The sequence below is a fragment of the Centruroides vittatus genome, unplaced genomic scaffold, assembly GCF_030686945.1.
Source record: "Centruroides vittatus isolate TY-2023 unplaced genomic scaffold, ASM3068694v2 contig_1157, whole genome shotgun sequence".
NCBI lineage: Eukaryota > Metazoa > Arthropoda > Arachnida > Scorpiones > Buthidae > Centruroides > Centruroides vittatus.
In genome coordinates, this window is record NW_027120743.1 from 485333 (window position 1) to 505200 (window position 19868).

A 19868-nucleotide genomic window follows, 5' to 3' on the forward strand; every position below is an offset into this window, starting at 1 on the left:
TTATATATGGATTAAGGCTTTTATGTCCAACAGATGGCGCTAACTCCGACGACTTACGTTTGCTTTTCTGTCAGAATGGACTAAAGCAGATCATTTTCTATCTATGATATATAAATAAAATATAACGTTTGTTTGTTCCTATCGATTCCTTTGAAATTTTGACACAACCTTGCATTCGAATACGCACGTGTTTTTATATAATATACATGTCGAAATTTCCCCTACTGGAGGGAGATGCAGTGGCGTAGCTTAGTGGGGGCGGCAGGGACGGCACTTTTTGGAGGCGGCAGAATTTCACAATAAATACACAATACACAATAATGATAATTGTTCTTTGCCGAAAAGTTCTTTAGAATTACTGTATATTTTAGTCTTTTGAATTGAGATACCTAAATAAGGGGGCGGCGAAATTTTCCTCCGCCCCGGGCGGCTGACACCCGCACTACGCCACAGGGGGGATGGACGGGATTAAGGCTTACCGTGAAGTACTCGGCTTCTATTATACTATTTTCCATGCGGTTTTTTGCGTTTTAATAGGTTACGTCAACAGAATATACACTACAAAGGGATTTTTCGATATTTCCTTGCGGGGGAGAGGGACAGGATTAAGGCTTACTGTGAAGAACTCGGCTTTTATTATACTATTTTAGATGCGTTTTTGATTGCGTTTTAATAGGGTTCGTCAAGAGAATGCACACTAAGAAGGGATTTTTTGAAATTCCCCCCACGGGGGAACTGTTATACATTCATAATAGATACATTTTGAGCCACAACAACGCGTGGCCGGGTCACCTAGTATTTTATAAATATCGTTTTCAACTCATAAGAGTTCCGCGACAGCTCCATCACTAACTACAACTGTAATCATTGCATTACGTAATAGAACAGTGATGGAATCATTAGTTTTTTTTCTTAAAATTAAACGAATTCCTGTCTTGATGAACCTTTAAATATAATTATAAAAAAAATTACACAAGTTACTGCACAGAGAGAAAACATGAGATATAATTCCGATCAATATTACACAGAAATATCTTTATTACACAATAGCAAGATATTTTTAAAAAATTTCTAGTGTTTCTTTCCGGTAAGAATTCGGGCAGATAATTAACTCGACACGAATAATTAGATGCAAATCTATTGATTAACGTCTTCAATTATTTTCACAAAAAAAATAATAATAATAATAACAATAATGCTAAGCATTCTCGGTTGTATTAAATTACTGTATAAAATATATTTTTACTAATTTCCAGGAATATTAAATCTTTATTTAATACAACACATTGTAAATAACATCATAGGCGTAGACAAGGGGATCGACGGAACTGGACACCCCTCGCAGCTAAGCATATCGAACACTGTTCTATAGTAAATTAAAGATTAATTTGAACGCGTGATTATTGGGGCATCGTCATAACGCCGGGCATAATGCAAATTTAATTAAAAATATATGCTCTCGATATTAGTAGTGTCTTTACCCTGTACATCATACTTTTCTTGATAACAATAGAGTCATGCCGATCATCTATCGAAAATTTTTGAATTGAAATAAGTTCGTATATAGTTTTGGAGTAATTAGAGTTTTCTTTTCCCAATCTGGTTAAAAACTCGATATAAATATAATTCAATAAGGCAAATATTTCAGATAGCTATACACATAAAGACTATTAACTATTAAAATACGGTTATTTTTTAATGTTCAAAAAAATTCAAATAAAAAATTCATTAACCTGATTACTTATAAATTTATTTATAAAAATATACAATTTATTCCAACGGAATTTAAAATTTATTTAAAAAAATGGTTCTAACATAATCATATTTCTATCGTTACTTAAAACATTCTCTTCGTATAATTTCAACTGATGATTAGTATGAACGGGAGCTAGATCTTGAGTACAACACCATCTGAAATATATTTCTTTTTGTGAAAAAAATGTTTCTTATTTATTTAATGCTATATGCAGAATAGCCACAAAATCTTTATGCATGTAATTGAATATCTCCCCTGACAAATTCAATGAATTTAATATTAATCTGATAAGATATGACCTGGTGGAAGTCCAGATTTGACTTGATATTTGGTTGAAAGCATTAGGTATAAAGGAGAAGTTCTTAACTACTCCTTTTGACAGTAAAAGAAATAACATATCAGAGACTACTTTAACGACTTTCAAGTGACAGCATGGAACTCTCTCAAAAAAACATGAAGATAAATTAAAATTTGTGTGGAAAGTAAAGAACAGTTGGGACTCTGTGGCCACTCTCAAGGGCGTCGCCAGCCAATGGGCCAGGGGGGGGCAAGATGATATAAATTGATAGAGGATATGAATTGTATGTAGGTAAAATAAAAACGATTCATAGATTTTAAGAAGCTTAAGAAGATTATTTTAATTAAAACATAATCTTCTTGGGTTTTTCGCGCGGGAATTATAAATCGGGCAATAAATGACTTAGCATTTAAATAATTTTTTTCGCATGTCTAGGGAGGGGCAACTGCCCCTCTGCCCCCCCTCTGGCGACGCCCTTGGCCACTCTACATTGATTTTACTTCAGAACTAAAGAGTTTAAATGTTTTTTAGTTTAACATTTTTAAAATATTTAAATAACAAATAAATTTGTTAATATAAAATACTATGTAATATTTATAATAAATTTAAAATAACACAATGAGCAAAATGCAAATTATACCTGAATGCTATAATATTATCTTGCTCACTTTGAGTAGTAGAAGCGTTTTCAATCAACAATAAGCCTAAAATTTAATAATTTTAGTTTAACAAATGTATCTATTCTAAGAAAACATGTAATATTTACATAAAAATAAAATAATGAACAAGAAATGGAAGTTAAACATAAATTTATATTTAAAAATAATACAGTATATAAGCCTACATGTAATTTAAGTTTTTTATTTTCATTTTAACTGTACTGTACATAATACACTATTAAACAATATTATGTTAGTATTGTATCACGAATTAGTCAACAGTAAATCACCAATTTTACAATTCCCGGTAAAAATGCGTTTTTCGTTAATTCAATTCCTTAAAAATAAAAAAGTTATAACTATGGCACATTTGTAGTAATGGATTAGAGTGATAGGATAAGGAAACGAAACAAATCTACCAAGGGGATGCCTTCTGGTAGACATTTATATAGGAAACTGGTCCCTATTTAGGTGTCAGACGTGTAGGCTAAAGATAAACCCTTTCCTTTAATTATGAGTACAATAGATAGTTCGTGGACCCCTGATATTGAAGAAATGACATAAATAAGTTATGTAAATATTTTCTGAAAATTTATTCACACGACTAGTGAGTATGCTTATAAGAACAACTTTGCATGCTACTAAAAGTCCACATATACAATGCCTCCACCTTTTCCCTCTCCAACATATACAATGACATACTTTTTGTAATCCTGCTCCTCCTCTTAAATTGTACACATAATTAATGGACGGCCCTTTAATATGTACAATAATAATGTCATAGGCATTAGGCTAGTTAATGTGTCAATTTGCAGGTTTCACCATAGGCATATGAGTGGGGAGAACAGGGGGCAGCTTTCCTCCCAAATCTGGGCAAAGCAAGAACAAAAATATCAAAGAAAGCAAAACGGCAAACAAATTATCATTGATGGCATATTACAGATTGATAACCTACTTGTATTTTTATTGATTTAAAATTTCAAGAAAACAACCCCTCTGCTCTCTTAACCAAACTGTCTCCATACCCCCTTGAGTTTAACATGCACAAATATATCCATTCTGGATTATTTCCAAATGTTTTCTGTGTGTTTTCACATATTTGAGTGCAAAAATTCAATTCCAAAAAGTAATTTTGATGGACCTAATGTTATAGGTTACATACAGTAGGTATTTCATTGTATCTTCACTTAATAGAGACTAGTTATTTTCTCAATGAAACTATTTTAAGAGATTGATCAGTGCTTAAGATAAAATAATAAATTTATTTCGTAATTACATTTTTACAAATTATTAAATAGATTGCATTTTTTTTTTGAAATAAACTGTAATTTCCTTAGAATTAGTTTTTCCCCTAAAAATCTAAGCATCATTAGTTGAATTATCAAATATTAAAAATCATTATTATTAATTTTGGAATAATGAAAATTTTTCCATCATCAATTTCACATCCTCACATTTACAATACATGTATGCATGCAAATAATTCTACAATAAACTCTTGAAGGAACTGCTCTGTCAAGACTTGGTTGGTATCACAATTTCAAATTTTCATACTTCAAGAGTTTTTATGAAATCATAAATTCTTTCAGTAATAAATTACATCAAAATGAATAAAAATAAATAGGAAGCTAATGTCTAAATTTTACTTGTGTCTTAAGATTAAAAGGCAGAAAAGTTGGAGATATTACAAATGATTAATATACTCTCAAATCTTTTAAATAAAAGTAGTCAATTATTAAATATCTTTTTCTTTATTCAGCCAACTGCCATTGCTTCAAATATTCCCTTGATTTAAATATTATTTCTTTAAGAATATATACATATTTTATTTATTGTACATATTAGAATAAGAAGAAAAGTAAATAATTCTTCTAGTATATAATAATTTAATCAAACAAAAAAATAATTATTTATATATGAAAGCCTATTAATATATACTTACCTATATAAATACGAGCTAATGAGTATGCTAAGTCTCTAGCTGCTGTAATTAACTTATCAGGATTTTCTTGAATAAAATTTGTAGTATTGTGTAAGGCTAGTTCAACAATGCTTTTAGGTTCTTGCAACTTTCCAGAATCTGAATGTAATCTAGATAAAACATTTGAATAATATGCTCCAAAAATTTCAGTACCATGATTTCTTAAACTTCTAAGAACATCTAATGACAAAATATTAGTTGTTCCTTCCCAAATTGGCACAACCTTTAAATTAAAAAAAAAAAGAAAATCTTTGTAAAATTTAAAGAATTCAATAAAATTTAGGTTTTTCACAGAATAAATTATAGATAAGCATAAAGTTAAAAACTTATTTTAACTAATTGGGGGTCTATTAATATACCTATTTTATGTTACTTGATAAAAATATTATGCAAACATACAATTTTAAACAATAATTAATAAACAGCTATGACTGTCTTCCTATTTCAAAACTCACTTCAGTTTTGCTCTAAATAGTTTCAGTTCTTATTTAAAACAAAATTATATTATTTCTTAGTTTACTTTTTAAAATTAGTGCAAGGTCATTATTTCAAAATATATTCATTGTCCAAAAAAATCAATATTTCAAAACATAAAACACTTTTATCTATTCATCACTGTATGAGGAATTCAAACAACACAATACTTTAAGATAGTGTAAATATAATAAGTTCCATAAAATAAGCATTACATTTTAAATTATTCTGTATTTAAAGTTCTTAAATAAAATTATCTGTAAAATTTAAATCTATTTAAAAAAAATCTATTACTTCTATTTAAAAAATTAGGTTCAGATTTACTGAAATAAAACATTAACACTATTTTAACAGTTTTCGTTTCAAAACAGTAACATAATCTATATATATATAATCAAGACGAGTTGATAATAATAATAATAATATGGTTAGGAGTTGAAAGTCGAAATTTGGTACACAGTTAGGGTATGTCACGAGAACGCACACTAAGAAGGGATTTTTTCGAAATTCCTCCGATGAGAGGGACAGGATTAAGATTTAACACTTCCATCAACAATGGAAGTGTCAACAATGAACGTGTCAACTATGGTGGTGTTACGTAACAATGGAAGTGTTAAGAGAAAGTGACGTGCAAGACGCAGATGCAGTTTCTTTTTATCATTTTTGCGAGACATCGAACATATTTTTAGACCTATCTAAAAATTCTGTAATTAGTCTGGAAACAGGGGGGACCCAATTCTTGCATTCTGTGAAAACTGGTAAGGTTGATTATAATGTAATAATCTTAATTTTCGCTAAAACGGTTAGGAGTTGAAATTTGGTACACAAGATACCAAATTTAAGTGCCAAAGTGTTAAGTAACAATGATAATGTTAAGTAACGATGGAAGTGTCAACAATGGAAGTGTTAAGTAACAATGGAGAACAAGAGAAAGCGACGTACAAGATTTACAGGCACTGGAGAAAAAAAAAAGAAAAAAAGTATTATGTTAGAACATATTCAATTTTCAAATTCGACCTTTCTTTAGAAATACTTAGTTTGTTGATAAAATTACTCTTTTTCTTTTGTGACTATAACATAATAATCTTAATCTTTGCTATCGTTACTTTTGCCTGAGCAACGCTGGGCCTACCTGCTAGTTAAATATAAAAATTTACAGTTAAAAAAATTTTAAATAATCAAATTTGTAAAAGACTTTGTAAGGTTCTTAGTATTTATTGTATTTCATTGCAACATAATGTATATGAAACTGTGAGCCCAGACATGACAAAAAAATTTATTCAAACAAATTTTTCGAGAGAAAAATCATCCAAGAGATGATTAAACCTGTTCCCATGGACTTGCTTCCATTCAAGGGTGACACATCAAATGTGTCACCCAGAACCAACGAGTGAACATTTGTCTATTGGTTCTAAAATACTAAAAATCTTAACCAAGTCATGGAAAAAATCCAGGAGGTGCCCCCCAGATAAAAGGGAGGGGATGAAGACAATCAGGAGAGTCGTCACCAACCTTTTCTAAAAGTGTGTGTGTGTGTTCTAACCCACCGATCCAGCCATTGCTGCTCGCTGGTGCCAAAGAACAAAAAAAGGGATTACTCTCTTGTAAAGATCCGCTTTTAGCGTCCTAGGTCGAAAAGCCACGCGACAGAGATAATTAGTCCCACCTGGGGTTTGGGGCTATAGACGGCCGGGAACAACAAAGGGAGTAGCGTCTCCGTTTATGGTACACGTCAATGTGTTTGCCACGTGTTGGACGACTTGTAAAACGTAAACAAGGGACAGACGCGTTTGTAAGCTACGTCGTTCGGAGGAGGGCGGACGTCTTTGGAAGCTCCCAAGAAAAAAAGAAGAACCGATTGGTCGCAAGTGGTCGCCGTAGAATCCCTTAAAAGGTAAGGGTGGCGAGAGAAACGGTGAGAAGGGCGAGAGACCGGATACGTGGTAGTCTCTGGCACTAGGTAAACCTTTGAGGTGTAGAGAGAGTGTTCTCCTCTTAGAAAGTCCTCTGAGAAGGGTTAGTGCAGGGATAGGACGGCCACGCGGTTGAGCCATCTCCGAAAAGCGACCTGAGTTCCCCGGAGTATAACAGTCCCCACTAGACAAGCTGACGTGAGATACCACATCCTTGTTGCATAGTGTATGTAATGTTGTCGAACTTATACATCCTGTAAATATTTGTTGTGTAAATAAACTGTAAATATTCACTTGCTGAGTGTGGAGGTGTAGCTTTCCTCGAACCATCTTACGGACATTCTCGAGTTATAAAACCCAACTCGAGACGGATCATCGTAAAGATCGTAATGGATTACGTTAAGGATCTTCACTTCTCTGAACTGGAGTTGCCGAACCATCACACCTACGCTGCATTCGATACGTCTAGGACTTATGACTTATGAGTCATAAGTTTAAAGGTATTTATCATCTCGTGAACTTATTGTGAGCTCTCTGTCTGGGTCGCAACAAGTTTATCCCTCCCATTTTAGCAATTGTGCTAAGCATCTATGTTAAATTTTTTAGCAAATGTGTTAAGCATCTATTATGCTAAGCTTCTGAAATGTTGTCATAGAATTTGTAAATATTATCCATCAATAAATGGGAATTTTGTTAAGTGTTGTGGAGTGTACTTCTTCTGGTTGTCTCCTTCCACCTTCATTCCGAATCTGGAAGCCTAAAAGCATGACCACTCACATAACAAAATTTGCGGCCAACTCGGTTTGTCCAAAAAGACACAGTTATGTCAGTCTGACAAGGTACCAAAGAGGTGCCGACCTTGAGGTCACAACTGTAATATTACACCAAATTTTGTTGAGTTTGTTTAGTTACAAAACTAGATAAAACCAGAAAACAAATAGCATAGATTTAATCCAGCAAAGTTGAAATTGTTAACAGATATTTTTGGCTTTTCATCAGATTTTTGTGTATGTTGTGAATTTTGCGAATGTGGTACACAAAGAAACTGGAATAATTTTTTATGACAGGATCTTTTATTCGCGTATATAAATACAGGAAGGATGGTGGGATGCCAGCTATAATATCTCTATCCCCGACACAGGTATATGTTAGTATGAAACCCGACAAAAAAAAATAATGACATAAGCTTCAGGTTTTGCGACGACTATTCCGATACATAAATAACTATCTTACAAAGGGTGATTACAAATATATGTAGACCTTACTTCTAAACTTATAATTAATTATAACTAATGCAAAATGATAGAAGAATTTAGGACAATAAAATAACGGATAGGAGAAGAAAAAAAGAAATGGGTACCCATCTATTTCGGCGCTAATGCAATGAGGTGCATATAACGGTACATATAACGGTGTATATGATGGATCTCTTCTTAATGACGAAAAAACAGTCAATATATTCACTAAACATAAAGTCCTCCTTGTCTTCAACCACATGGTCTCGAAGACACATACGGGAGCTCTCCTTTTCTCGTCTTTCCTCCTTCAGCTCTTGCTCAAAAGTGACTCCTTTGTCTTAGTTCTACCCCTGAGGGCTGCGTACAGTCCCATTGTCCATAATGGGGTCGCCTATTGTTGAGCCGTTAAGCACCTGTCGGGGAAGGATTCCAGGAAGTAAAGATAATAGGAATAGGAAAGAGAAGGAAAAATATATTCTAAAATAAAATAAAATATAACTATACATTACACAAATGGCATTTAGCCACAATGTATAAATAAAAAAAAGAACTTACTTTTGTATCATAATACTTATTTTTATTATATTAATTCTTTTACTTTTTCATTTGTATATTCTACCCATTTTTACATGTAGTCTTGAAATTTAACACTTTAATTTATTTGGTTGTAGAATGTTTTAAAAATTTGATAAACCTTTCAATTATGCATTACAAAATTTAATAGTTTATCAAATATTAAAACATTGTTGCCTAAGACAACTATTAAAACAGCTTAACACATTTGTAAATTAGTTTTATAAACCAAAAACTAATATTTTATTCAAGAGTATAATATAATTTTTTTTTATTACTTTTATGTTTTTAACAAAATATTCTCATTTGAATATTTGTTTCTAAAATGTTTTAAAAAATATCACTGTTATTACATTGATTGGTTATTACTGTATATAAAATTTTAATAAAAATTTAAATATTAAAATTATTTATAAAATTTCTTAACATTTAAAACTTATAAGCAAAATATGCTATACCTGAATATCGCGTAAAATAGAAGCTATTCCAGTATCTTCCATATAACCTTGACCACCAAAACATTCTAGTCCTTCAGAGACAACTGCCACAGCCTTAATTAGTGAATAATTTTTATTAACACATTTCTTTAATAAGAAATAAATTATAAGCTATAATGTGAACAACTACTTTTTTTTTGTATTTGTACTCTTTCTGTTCTGTGGGCACCTTTAGTACCAAATATATCAAAGTATGTAGCTTTATTCTTATCATTTTCTGTGCTATCTTCTATAAAAAAAGCTATAGGTAGCAATTTTAAACTCAAGTAACAATTTAAGAAATTTTTTGATAATATCAAAACAACCTACATTCCGAAAACAATGCATTTATGCAAATATTCATTTTACAACATTTAAATTAAACTATTAACTTTTCACAAATAAAAAAGTTAATAGTTTAGTTTAAAAAATAATATAATTAAGGTATAATTTACTTTTCATTTCTGAAAAATTACCTGGCTACTTGACACATGTCTATACTGTAACATATTTCATTAATTAATTAATTAATCTAAAATTAGAAAATGTGAATTTGTTTTAATAACTATATTATAAAATTATCATTTATTGATTTACCTGCTTTGCAGTATAAAGTTTTAATATGGGAGTTAATAAACGAAAAAGTAGAACTTCTTCATCGGTAGCTTTATTGCATTCTTGTTTACCTAACCATCTGATAACCTACATAAAGAATTTTAAATTAAATGTAACCTCAAAAATAAAACAGATATTATAAAATACATTTTAAGAAATAACTCACTTCTAATAGCAATAACAATGAACCTTGTATTTCTGTCTCCATTCTAGCTAAAGTTTGTACATGCAATGGATAATTATTTAATTTACTTCCAAAGACAGATCTACGATTAGCATAGTCACTTGCAAGATTTAAAATACTAATTTAAAACATTAAAAGATTAAATTAAAATATCATTTATTAATTTCGATTTAAGAAAACAAACTTTAAACGTACCGTCTCATAATAGAAATAGATCCTACTGCGTTATGGATACGAGTCATAGTCAACATATATGATATAGCAGCAATTCCTTGGCCATTTTCTGATATCTTTCAAAAGTCAAGATATAATTGCATCATAATTTCTAATTATATTATTTTAAAAACTTTTTTATAATTGAAAGTTTAGAGAAACATCCAATTTTCAAAAATTCTGCAAAGGCTTACAAATCATACTACCAATGATATTTACCTGATTCTTTTTATTGTATATTACACAAAAAGTCTGTTGTGTTATTTCATTATAAGTCATACAAAAAACATAAATTTACAGTAAATTAAAAAAATACAGCATACCTTATAAGCTGTTGTTCCATCTAATAATAATTCTGCAGTTGGAAGCTGTCTTGTTCCTAATTTATCTTTTAACCTTATTATCTGTATTTTATTTAAATTCCCATCAATTTCCTTAGTTTCTAAATAAAATAAACTTAATGGTTGAAATTCCTGAAATTCATAAACAAACCATAACTGTTTTTTCTAAATACATTCTAATTAAAATAATATATATTGATTAATTATATAATATATGATATATAATTACATAAAATAAAAAAACAAATTTATTATTTCCATTAAAAAATTAAAAAAACTTTTACTAAAGTAGCTACAATAACATATTCATTTCATTTACTTATAAAAAAACATCTTCAAATGTTTATCCATTGAAAGAAATTTTAAATTTCTATTTTTTTTAATATAGTATTTTATAATATTTAAATGAAAAATATTTTGAATGTGTATAAAATAAACTTCATGCTATATATGTTTTAATATAATACTTTTATCATAATAATTTATTTAACCTGGTGAAAAATATATATGACTATATACATATATATGTTCTATATACAGGAAATCCATCCTCTTTAATTCAAACTCAGATAGTTAAAAATCCCATTGGTTCGTAACTGTACTTTTGTTCCGGCCAGAGATATAGAGATTTACATGTGAAGGAATTCAGTTAGTTCAATATACAGCTACTTTGTAACTTGAAGTGAAAATTCTGTCCCATATGCATAGTGTTGCCACCTTTACAAAATCGCTGACAAAAAAGAAATTTCTGACACATGTGCAATGTCATTTTACAATGCGAAGAATAATGTCCATGCTGATTCTAAATTAGTTACAGTTACATTAGGGACTAGGGATTTGCATAGGAGTAACATATGTAACCTATATTAAGAAAGAAAGAACAGCTAATTTAGCTCCAAAGATGTGTGCAGACGTACAAGCAAAAAAAAAAAAGGTTGACAAGCAGCGTGTCACACGTTGGCATAAACAGAATGACATGGCGGAACTGTAGATGAGTTTCAGTGAGTGTGAGGTCTTTCGCTGTTCAAATGGTGTAAATTTATAAAAATATTTGCAAGAACATTGTTTCGTTGTAATTTCACAATTTCTACAAAATTCCCGGACAAAATTAATAGTTCACATGAGCAGTGAGTCAATTCCCAGACTATCTGGTTGAAAACCAACAGGTGGTAACACTACATATGCATATGTTAATTCATTTGTTTAGATTGACATGCCTCGGTGAGGACCCGAACAGGGGTCAGTCGGGAGGTCCGAATGTGGGATATCAATCGAAAAATTAAAAATCTCCTCTACAGATGCAACTAGGAGGAATTGAATGTCTCAATTGAACAATGAAATTTTTTCTATTTAAACAATAGAAGGGAATAAAGTCAAGGAAAACGTGACTGGAGAGACATAATATTCAGGCACAACGTTGACCTCTCCCATGCCCTTCATCAGGTTTCGAATTGTCACCAGGCGACAAGGAGATACCAATGGAAAGGTGACTTTTGATGCAAAACTTTTAAAAACTGCGCGTTCAAGGACATCCAAGTTTTTGGTTCTCAGTTTATGCTTGTTGGTTATTTTGTTGTTATTGCTAGTCATCTTAATTTGCTACTGTACGGAATAACCACCACCATCTATTATCATAATTCGAATTTTTATGTAATTCGAACATTGTTGATGCGTCTTTTAACGTTTGTTCGAAAAACGTCACACATGACGATTCGCAGTTCGATTGTGTTTCTGGTTGTGGTCAGACGTGCTTTTCTTGTGCTCTTGAATTGCATTGGTTTTTTTGCAGTTTGCAAACTTTTGTGGAGAAAACTGAAGATTTTTCAGGTAAGTCTTAGTCCATGTTGACCCTAAACATAAGAATTTATTTAATATTACTTGGAGAATTGGTCCCAGAAGACATCTCGGCACATCGTTCGATGGTCATCCGTTTGCGCTTCGGATTCGAATCTTTTAGATTTAAAAAGGCAGCTGCGGTGAGCATTTTGCTTTTCTCGGAAGAATTTAAGGATTAATTTAAGCTCGAATTAGTTTATTGGAAGATTTATGATATTTTTTATTTTCAAGTTTATTTCAGTGTTAATTTTATATGTTCTTCCCTATGTGCTTTTAAAATGGCGTTGGACAAACGAAATATTAGGAAATTTAGTAACAATAGCGCTGTCGGTCAATCGGAGAATACTGGACAAACGAGAGGAATGATTTGTTCTAGTTTTGGGGGTGGCGAGGTAAAGATGACGTTCGATTATAGAAAATCTTGCTTCTAACCCCTTGTGGAGAATGGAAACTTAAGGCGGAGGGTGGTAGGGAGTCTCTCGATCCCAATCTGTCGTCACTCGAGGGATAGAAATGTAAAAAATGCAGATATTTAGCCTTAAAATTCATAAAGAATCCATTACGTCAATCTCATTCAAATTCGTTACGCACTTTCTAATCTCCACAGAAACGCGTATTGTTGCAACACGATTTTGCATCACTCTGCACGTTTTTCGCTTTGCCGAACGGACGTGTGTGCTCTGTGCTCTTGTTTTTGCTGTGTTTTTTGCCTTTTGTTAGTGTTTCTTTGCTACCGGAGTGTGGTTTTAAGAAGACTTTTGGACGCCGACATTACACCAAGTAAGATTTTAATTAGAATTTAGCTAGCTGTAAGATTTTATTTTTGCTTCGTTTAGTCCAACTTTCGGAGACATCGGCTGGCGTATTTGCATTTAAATTTGCCGTCGCTTGTGAATTACCATCCAAAACGACTTTTAAACGAGCCATCACATTGGAAAGCGATCGAAGTGCCGAAAACAGATTAAGTATTTGCTCATTGGTTTATTTTCGTAATTAATTTATTTATATTTTATTAACACGGTCAAAGAATAAAGATTATTTATAGAAATTCAATTAAAAATTATTTAATGCTAACTTTAAATACGAATTTTAACTAAAATATACTCTGGTAACATTGATGGACAGAGACTGTATTCTGAAGCATGGGATGTTCCTTGGACAGGTCAAAAATTTCACCCTTTGATCTTCGACTTCTCCATGCAATTTATGTATTAGTTACAATGCTTTTCAATGGCTTATTTTGCCAGAATTAAATTGTCTGCACTAATACTAATACACTTAACACTTATCTATACAGGATGAACACAAAGAATTCTTTTCCTTAGGCTCTTTGTCTCTTTCCACAAGGTAGTCTTTTCTGAGTGCAGTCGATCTTCCACACTTACATAACCCTCTGCCAATTCTTCGTGCTACTTGAACGTTCGTGTCCCAAATGTCGAGTTGGGATGTGGGTACGTTTCGCTTCGTCATACATTTGTCTTGTGTTTTGGTCGACTCGTTGGCAATTTCTTTGCATGAAACTCTTAAATGCCGTCATTGCGTTTATGTGACATACACGTTACAAATTGCTCTAGAAGGAAACACTTGTTACGACTTGGGCTCGAGTGCCTTTTCCTCATGGCTACGTGCGGCGTGTCTTTAATTTACTGTCGTACAAATACAAATTACACATAAGAGAGTTTCTTCGTTCCGGGTCGGTCGTCTCTATTGCAAATACAGTTGGAACGTTCTAGCAATTTCAGGTAGGATCTAATGCGAACTATCCGAATTCCAATTCATCGTGAGTATAATCTTGGACTTTTTCTGTGTTAATTGGTCCCAGAAGACATCTCGGCACGTCATTTGATGGTCAGATTCAAATCTTTTAGATTTAAAAAGGCAGCTGCGGTGAGCATTTTGCTTTTCTCAGAAGAATTTAGACATTAATTTAAGCTTTGGTTTAATCGACTAATTGCAAACTTTTTTTTTTTTCAGAATGATGATGTTGAAGTGGTTTTGCTGGAGGTTCTGACAAAAGAATGCGGTGGCGCCGAAGGGAGGGGATTCCTTGGACAGCTCCGATGAGACGTTCGAGGACCCAGTAGTGGACTTGGTCTCTGCCGAATGTTCGGTAGTTGTTGGAGACCGTCGAGCGAGAGGCAGCGGGTGGTGACGACCTCCCCCAGTGCGTGTGGTGTGGCACTCTCCCGGAGGCGGGAGAGTTCTGAGTTCATTCCACTTGGCCAAGGTCGTCAGGGATCAGCCAGCCACAGGCTTTGTTGTGGAAGAAGTAGGGAGTGACAACACCTCCGAGTCCTATTCTTGGATTTCATTGTTACTTCGTATTTTCACGATGTCTGCCTCTTCATCCACACTCGCGACGTCATTGCCATCATCTTTCAGAAGTTGGAACGGGGAAGAATCAGAGGAGAGCACCGCCAAAGTAGAGGGACCGTGGTTTTGTTGCTGCGAGTGGCTGTGTTTCCCTTGGCCTAGGCGGTGATCCTCTTCGATTTTCCCCAACTTGTCCTTTGCATCCGGATGCGACATTCTGACCGGATTTGACACTTTTCACCTGGACTCGACACCTTGTCCCGGACGTGACCCACGGACTTGTCTCCCAAATGTGACACTCGATAGACGACAATGGATTTGACTCCCGATTGTGACCACACAGACGTGACACGCTTACTCACCGGACGCAACAGTTGGCCGACCTTTCTTCCCAAACAGCTGTTACGAGGCTTGAGCTTCCGATTAGGTTAGACTAGGCTAGGTCAGGTCCTTCGCTCTCCTCATGACTCTGTTCGGGAAGAAAGACTGGCTGATAAAGATAATAATGTTGACCTTAGATAATAAATGAATGAACATTTCTCACTGTCTTTGTGTTTTGTAGGAACATTTGGGAGGGAGAAGTATCTCCCTCCCCAACTTTACCACGAAGAGGACGAAGTGGCCATTTATCATACAAGTGAATATTTACCAAAGTCTCTGATGGTAAAAACTCTTTCGTTTCATTTTCAACACATCTTATTCTCGTATCATAATTTACTGTTTTTCTGTTTTTAGACATGCTGAAGATGTTCTTCGATCACACACGCGCACGGACATAACATCACTTTACACGAAGATATACACCGTTTAACCTTTACTCAAATTCTCGTACTCACGCACTTACACGTCGAGTGCCTCGTTCTGTGTATGTAATTCGACACAATGAAACAACCTGAACACTCGTTTTCCACAAATCCAACCCCTGGGTCCTCATCCCGGGAAGTGGAAACGCCAATTTTAAAGATTAAAATACTTTAAATTGGCGGCCAAAGGGGCTCTGGTAATCACACATCTTGCATCGATTAAATGGATTTTCACACATTAGCATCAATAATCGTTTTGTGATGAATTTTTCTGTTAAATTTAGTGTAGTAAGAAATTATCTGCGCACAAATCTTGCTTGTATTTCAATATTGCTAACTCGTTAAAGATCTTCGTGCTTATCGTATATATCATCATACTTGCAAGCATCATGGCAGCTGGTTTTGTTCATCAAGAACTGTCTTAAGCTGGGAAATTGATATATTTATTCACATTTTATGCGTCGAGGGCCGCAAAATATATGAATGCGGCCCGAGGACTGCAGGTTGCTCATACCTGCCCTAGACCATCATGCGACAATTAACTGATTGCCTCTGGAAGTCGGCTTCTTACAGAAACACAGCTTCCCTGTCATCAAATGTCACGGCACGCCACTGGTATGCATATATATAAATCTTGGATAATTTGAAACTTGATATTTGAAGTTTGTGATTATTTTGTTCCTTGAATTTCAAACTAATGAGAATTTCCTATATTATATATATAATATATATATATATTTATGGCTGTCTAGTATCACCACTTAAATGTTCGTTAAGATTTGAAATATCCGAAGCCAGGTTTCTTTCCAAATGGATTTATTTACAATAATCTACAATACCCGTTACACTTGTCAAGTAAAGAGATCTCGGCTACAAGATTTAGAATGGAGCAGTACAAGTCATCTGCGGAGAAGTGAACAAGCCAGAAAAGAGTGGAAAAAAGCTGTGGCGGCGGCCAGCACAAGTTTTTATATTCTCCTGAAAGTGCCGCCTGGATTTTCGTATGCAGTGCCAGGTTACAATTATTCGGCCATCACATATAGATTTTTTTTATTAATTCTTTATCTCTTTTTCTAACAAAGCATATAATTCTCCAATACTCTAATTATTTCAAGTCACTATAAATTTACTTTAGTAAAAAGAACAGATAAATACTTATTCCAATGAATTCAATTCTTTGAAATAAATGGCTTTTAATTTCAAAATGGTAAATACAGTGCTGAAATGTTTCACTAATTAGTTAAAAAACAATGTTTACAAAATGTTCTTCCATATACAGGGTGGGCCAGCGAAAACGAAACGGCAGAGTGTTCGTGTTCGTCCAAGCAAGCGCGTCGGACAGGTCGATTTTACTCTCGAGGGGACATCTTTTGCAAATAAAGTTTTTGCGATTCTGAATACAACAGACAACAAAAAATTTTAAAAACTCATTTTATTTTGTATTAACCAAACAAACATTTATTTCGAAAAAAATGTTTGTTTAGTTAATATTCAGAATCGCCAAAAACTTTATTGCAAAAGATGTCCCCTTGACAGTAAAATCAACCTGTCCTGAGCGCTTTGCTTGGACTAAACACGAAACACTCTGCCGTTTCGTTTTCGCTGGCCCACCCTGTATATATAAATATATACTGTTGTGAGGAAGTACTCAATCTTGAGAGTATTCCCCAAGCAGGAACAAAACAAAAAGAAACAGAAATAAATCATACACTCTGACTCCAATGCAAGGGACTTAAGGTTTATTTTAGTCCTTCCAATCACTACTCTGTCCTTCTGCTATAACAGACACAAAAACAAAGGAAACAACACACGAAAAAAACAATCTTGCTACTCTATCGTCTATACATCCTCACTCTCTTTCTTTCTTCCAAAAAAGACCCTCTTCTGCTGTTGAGCATGCACGATCTCCCTCTCTTCCTCCTTAATCCAAAGTTTTTTTTTGGTTGTCATCGAGAATGCATATCCCTTCTTTACCCTGTAGCCCACCCAAAGAGTTGGTTACGCAATAGAACACGTGATCTTCAGACCACATATCTCTCCTTCTCCCATTAACTTTTACAACAACAAACAGAAAGCTTTTACACTATGAGGGCCCATCCCTCCTTTACTATGTGAACCACCCAAGGGGCTGGTTACGAGCCGGTTACACAACAAAACACGTGGTCTTCAGACCACACTGTATTTGTTTCTTTAATACTTTGTATATGCACACAAATCATCAAATTTCTAATGATTCAAGCAAAATTCTTGATATTACGACTTGCCCAACCTCACGTATATAAATTATCAATTCACTATGATTTATTATACAATTTTGAATATGTGAAAATTGCTCTAACTAACAGTACTAGTGATTTTAAAGATTTCTTGCTCTCAGGATATAAGAGTTTTTCATTATTTAATAACTTTTCAGTATTTTGGCATATTTTAATATAATATAATTTCACTATAATGTATTTTGGAATCCCCACAATTTCATTAAACTAACATTTTATTGTAAAAAGTGTTTGGTTGTTTTAATGACATATACAATATTTTATTACAGTAAATAATAAATTGATTTTTAAATGAAGGAATGAAATACAATATAACTCAGTTACAAGAAATCCCAAAATAGTAATTTCTACTAAATTGATATTAATAATAATTTTTAATTTATACAAAATGAGTCTTTTTTTTCAAAATTTATCTTATAAATACCTGATCTTCACCATTTTCATCAGAAATTTTAGCCAGTGTTAGAGACATATCAGAATCTGCAGCTGAAGTAAACCACTTATAACCATAAAGTTTATAACAATCATTCTCTTGATGTAAAGCAATAGTTTCAGTCCCACCAGCTAATAAAAAATGCTTCATATTAAAATCATTTTTTCAGATAATTATACTTTTGTGAAAATAAGAAATAAATTTTATAATTAAAACTTTGTATTGTTTTACAAATTTAACAATACAAAGTATTTGATACAAAATAAGGACAAAGTTTGAGGACACTTTTTATGTATTGTCTGTTGAGAATTTTTTATAAATTGTTTAAGTTTAATACAAAGTATTATTGTTAAATTTCTAAAATACTTCCAATTTAATTGATACATTTAAAATGTTATGAATTTGTTATTAAACAGAATGACACTATTGTAGACAAAATTATATATTATTTATTTTGTCTAATAATTTGTTATCTTTTATTTAATATTTCTTTGTTGTTTGATAAAATATATTTTAATTCATCTTTAACCTGTTGAAATCCAAATAAGGAGATGACTGATTGGTAACACTAACAATTATTTTATTCAGACACACATACAGAGTATAGACTGGAGACAGAAAGAAAGAGAGCTTCGGAGAGCCCGCCAATTCTTTTTATACAGAGCTCGTGCGCCCTCTGGTGGCTCGAGCTTTACAATCCTTAACACCACCCCTCAATTTCAAAAGGTTTACATTATGAAATTGCATTAGCATTACACAGTCTGATGTCTTGAATATGCCCAGATGTTTTCTAAGACAGATGAATCTCTTTGAACACAATGGTTTAGTAAAAGTATCTGCTATGTTATCACTTGAGGGAACATAGCCTAAACTCAAAAGATTTTTGGCTACTAGGTCTTTAATGAAGTGTGCCCTTATATCGATATGTTTTGACCTTTTGCTATTTTCATAGCTTTCAATCATGCTGATGGCACTTTGATTATCCATGTTCATGACTGTTACAATTTTTCTTCCAGAGTTTAATTCTGATAGTATCCCTTGAAGGTTGATAAGTTCAGTGGCAGTTGCTGCAGATGCTAAATATTCTGACTCTGCTGTAGATAGTGCAACAGATTGTTGTTTTTTGGACGACCAGGATATAAGATTATTATTGTAAAAAATTGCATAACCACTTATGCTTTTCCTGTCATTTTTGTCTCCTGCCCAATCTGCATCTGAAAATGCAATCAGCTTTTCATCTGTGCAAACTGAATAGTTTAAGGTTAGGTCTTTTGTTTGTTTGAGATATCTCAGTATTCTTTTTCCTGCCATCCAAAGTGTTCCAGTAGGTTTATCAAGATGTCTACTCAAGTAGGAAACAGCAAACATAATGTCTGGACGAGTAGTGTGTGCTATGTACAATAAGCTTCCCACTAATTCTCTAAATGGAACTCTCAAAGTTTCTTCTGAAAGATCAGCCTGAAATCCATGTTCCATTGGAGTTATA

The 19868-nt window shown here is 33.0% G+C and overlaps 1 protein-coding gene across 3 annotated transcripts; it reads right to left on the reverse strand.

Moving 5' to 3' along the window:
* Window positions 1-1728: 1728 nt before the first annotated feature.
* LOC136979653 (acyl-CoA dehydrogenase family member 11-like) lies at window positions 1729-18557 on the reverse strand. 3 transcript variants are annotated; one of them, XM_067275679.1, is made up of 9 exons: window positions 18374-18557; window positions 10704-10853; window positions 10363-10457; window positions 10150-10285; window positions 9966-10070; window positions 9351-9443; window positions 4656-4917; window positions 2695-2758; window positions 1729-1911 (listed from the first exon to the last, which is right to left on the reverse strand). In XM_067275679.1, the coding sequence occupies exons 1-9, from the start codon at window positions 18530-18532 to the stop codon at window positions 1797-1799; spliced, it is 1179 nt and encodes a 392-aa protein (XP_067131780.1). In that variant the 5' UTR covers window positions 18533-18557; the 3' UTR covers window positions 1729-1796. The 3 variants fall into 3 exon arrangements, with proteins under 3 accessions (XP_067131780.1, XP_067131789.1, XP_067131797.1); XM_067275688.1 differs by lacking the exon at window positions 9351-9443; XM_067275696.1 differs by lacking the exon at window positions 2695-2758.
* Window positions 18558-19868: the final 1311 nt, after the last annotated feature.

Bases quoted from the DNA above. Each gene is read 5' to 3' on its own strand.
- LOC136979653 (XM_067275679.1), bottom strand. From the start codon at position 18,532: ATGAAGCATTTTTTATTAGCTGGTGGGACTGAAACTATTGCTTTACAT. The intron at 10,286-10,362 runs GTACGTTTAAAG...GTTTTAAATTAG, and splicing joins TCTATTTCTATTATGAGACG to TATTTTAAATCTTGCAAGTG. The intron at 10,071-10,149 runs GTGAGTTATTTC...TTCTTTATGTAG, and splicing joins CATTGTTATTGCTATTAGAA to GTTATCAGATGGTTAGGTAA.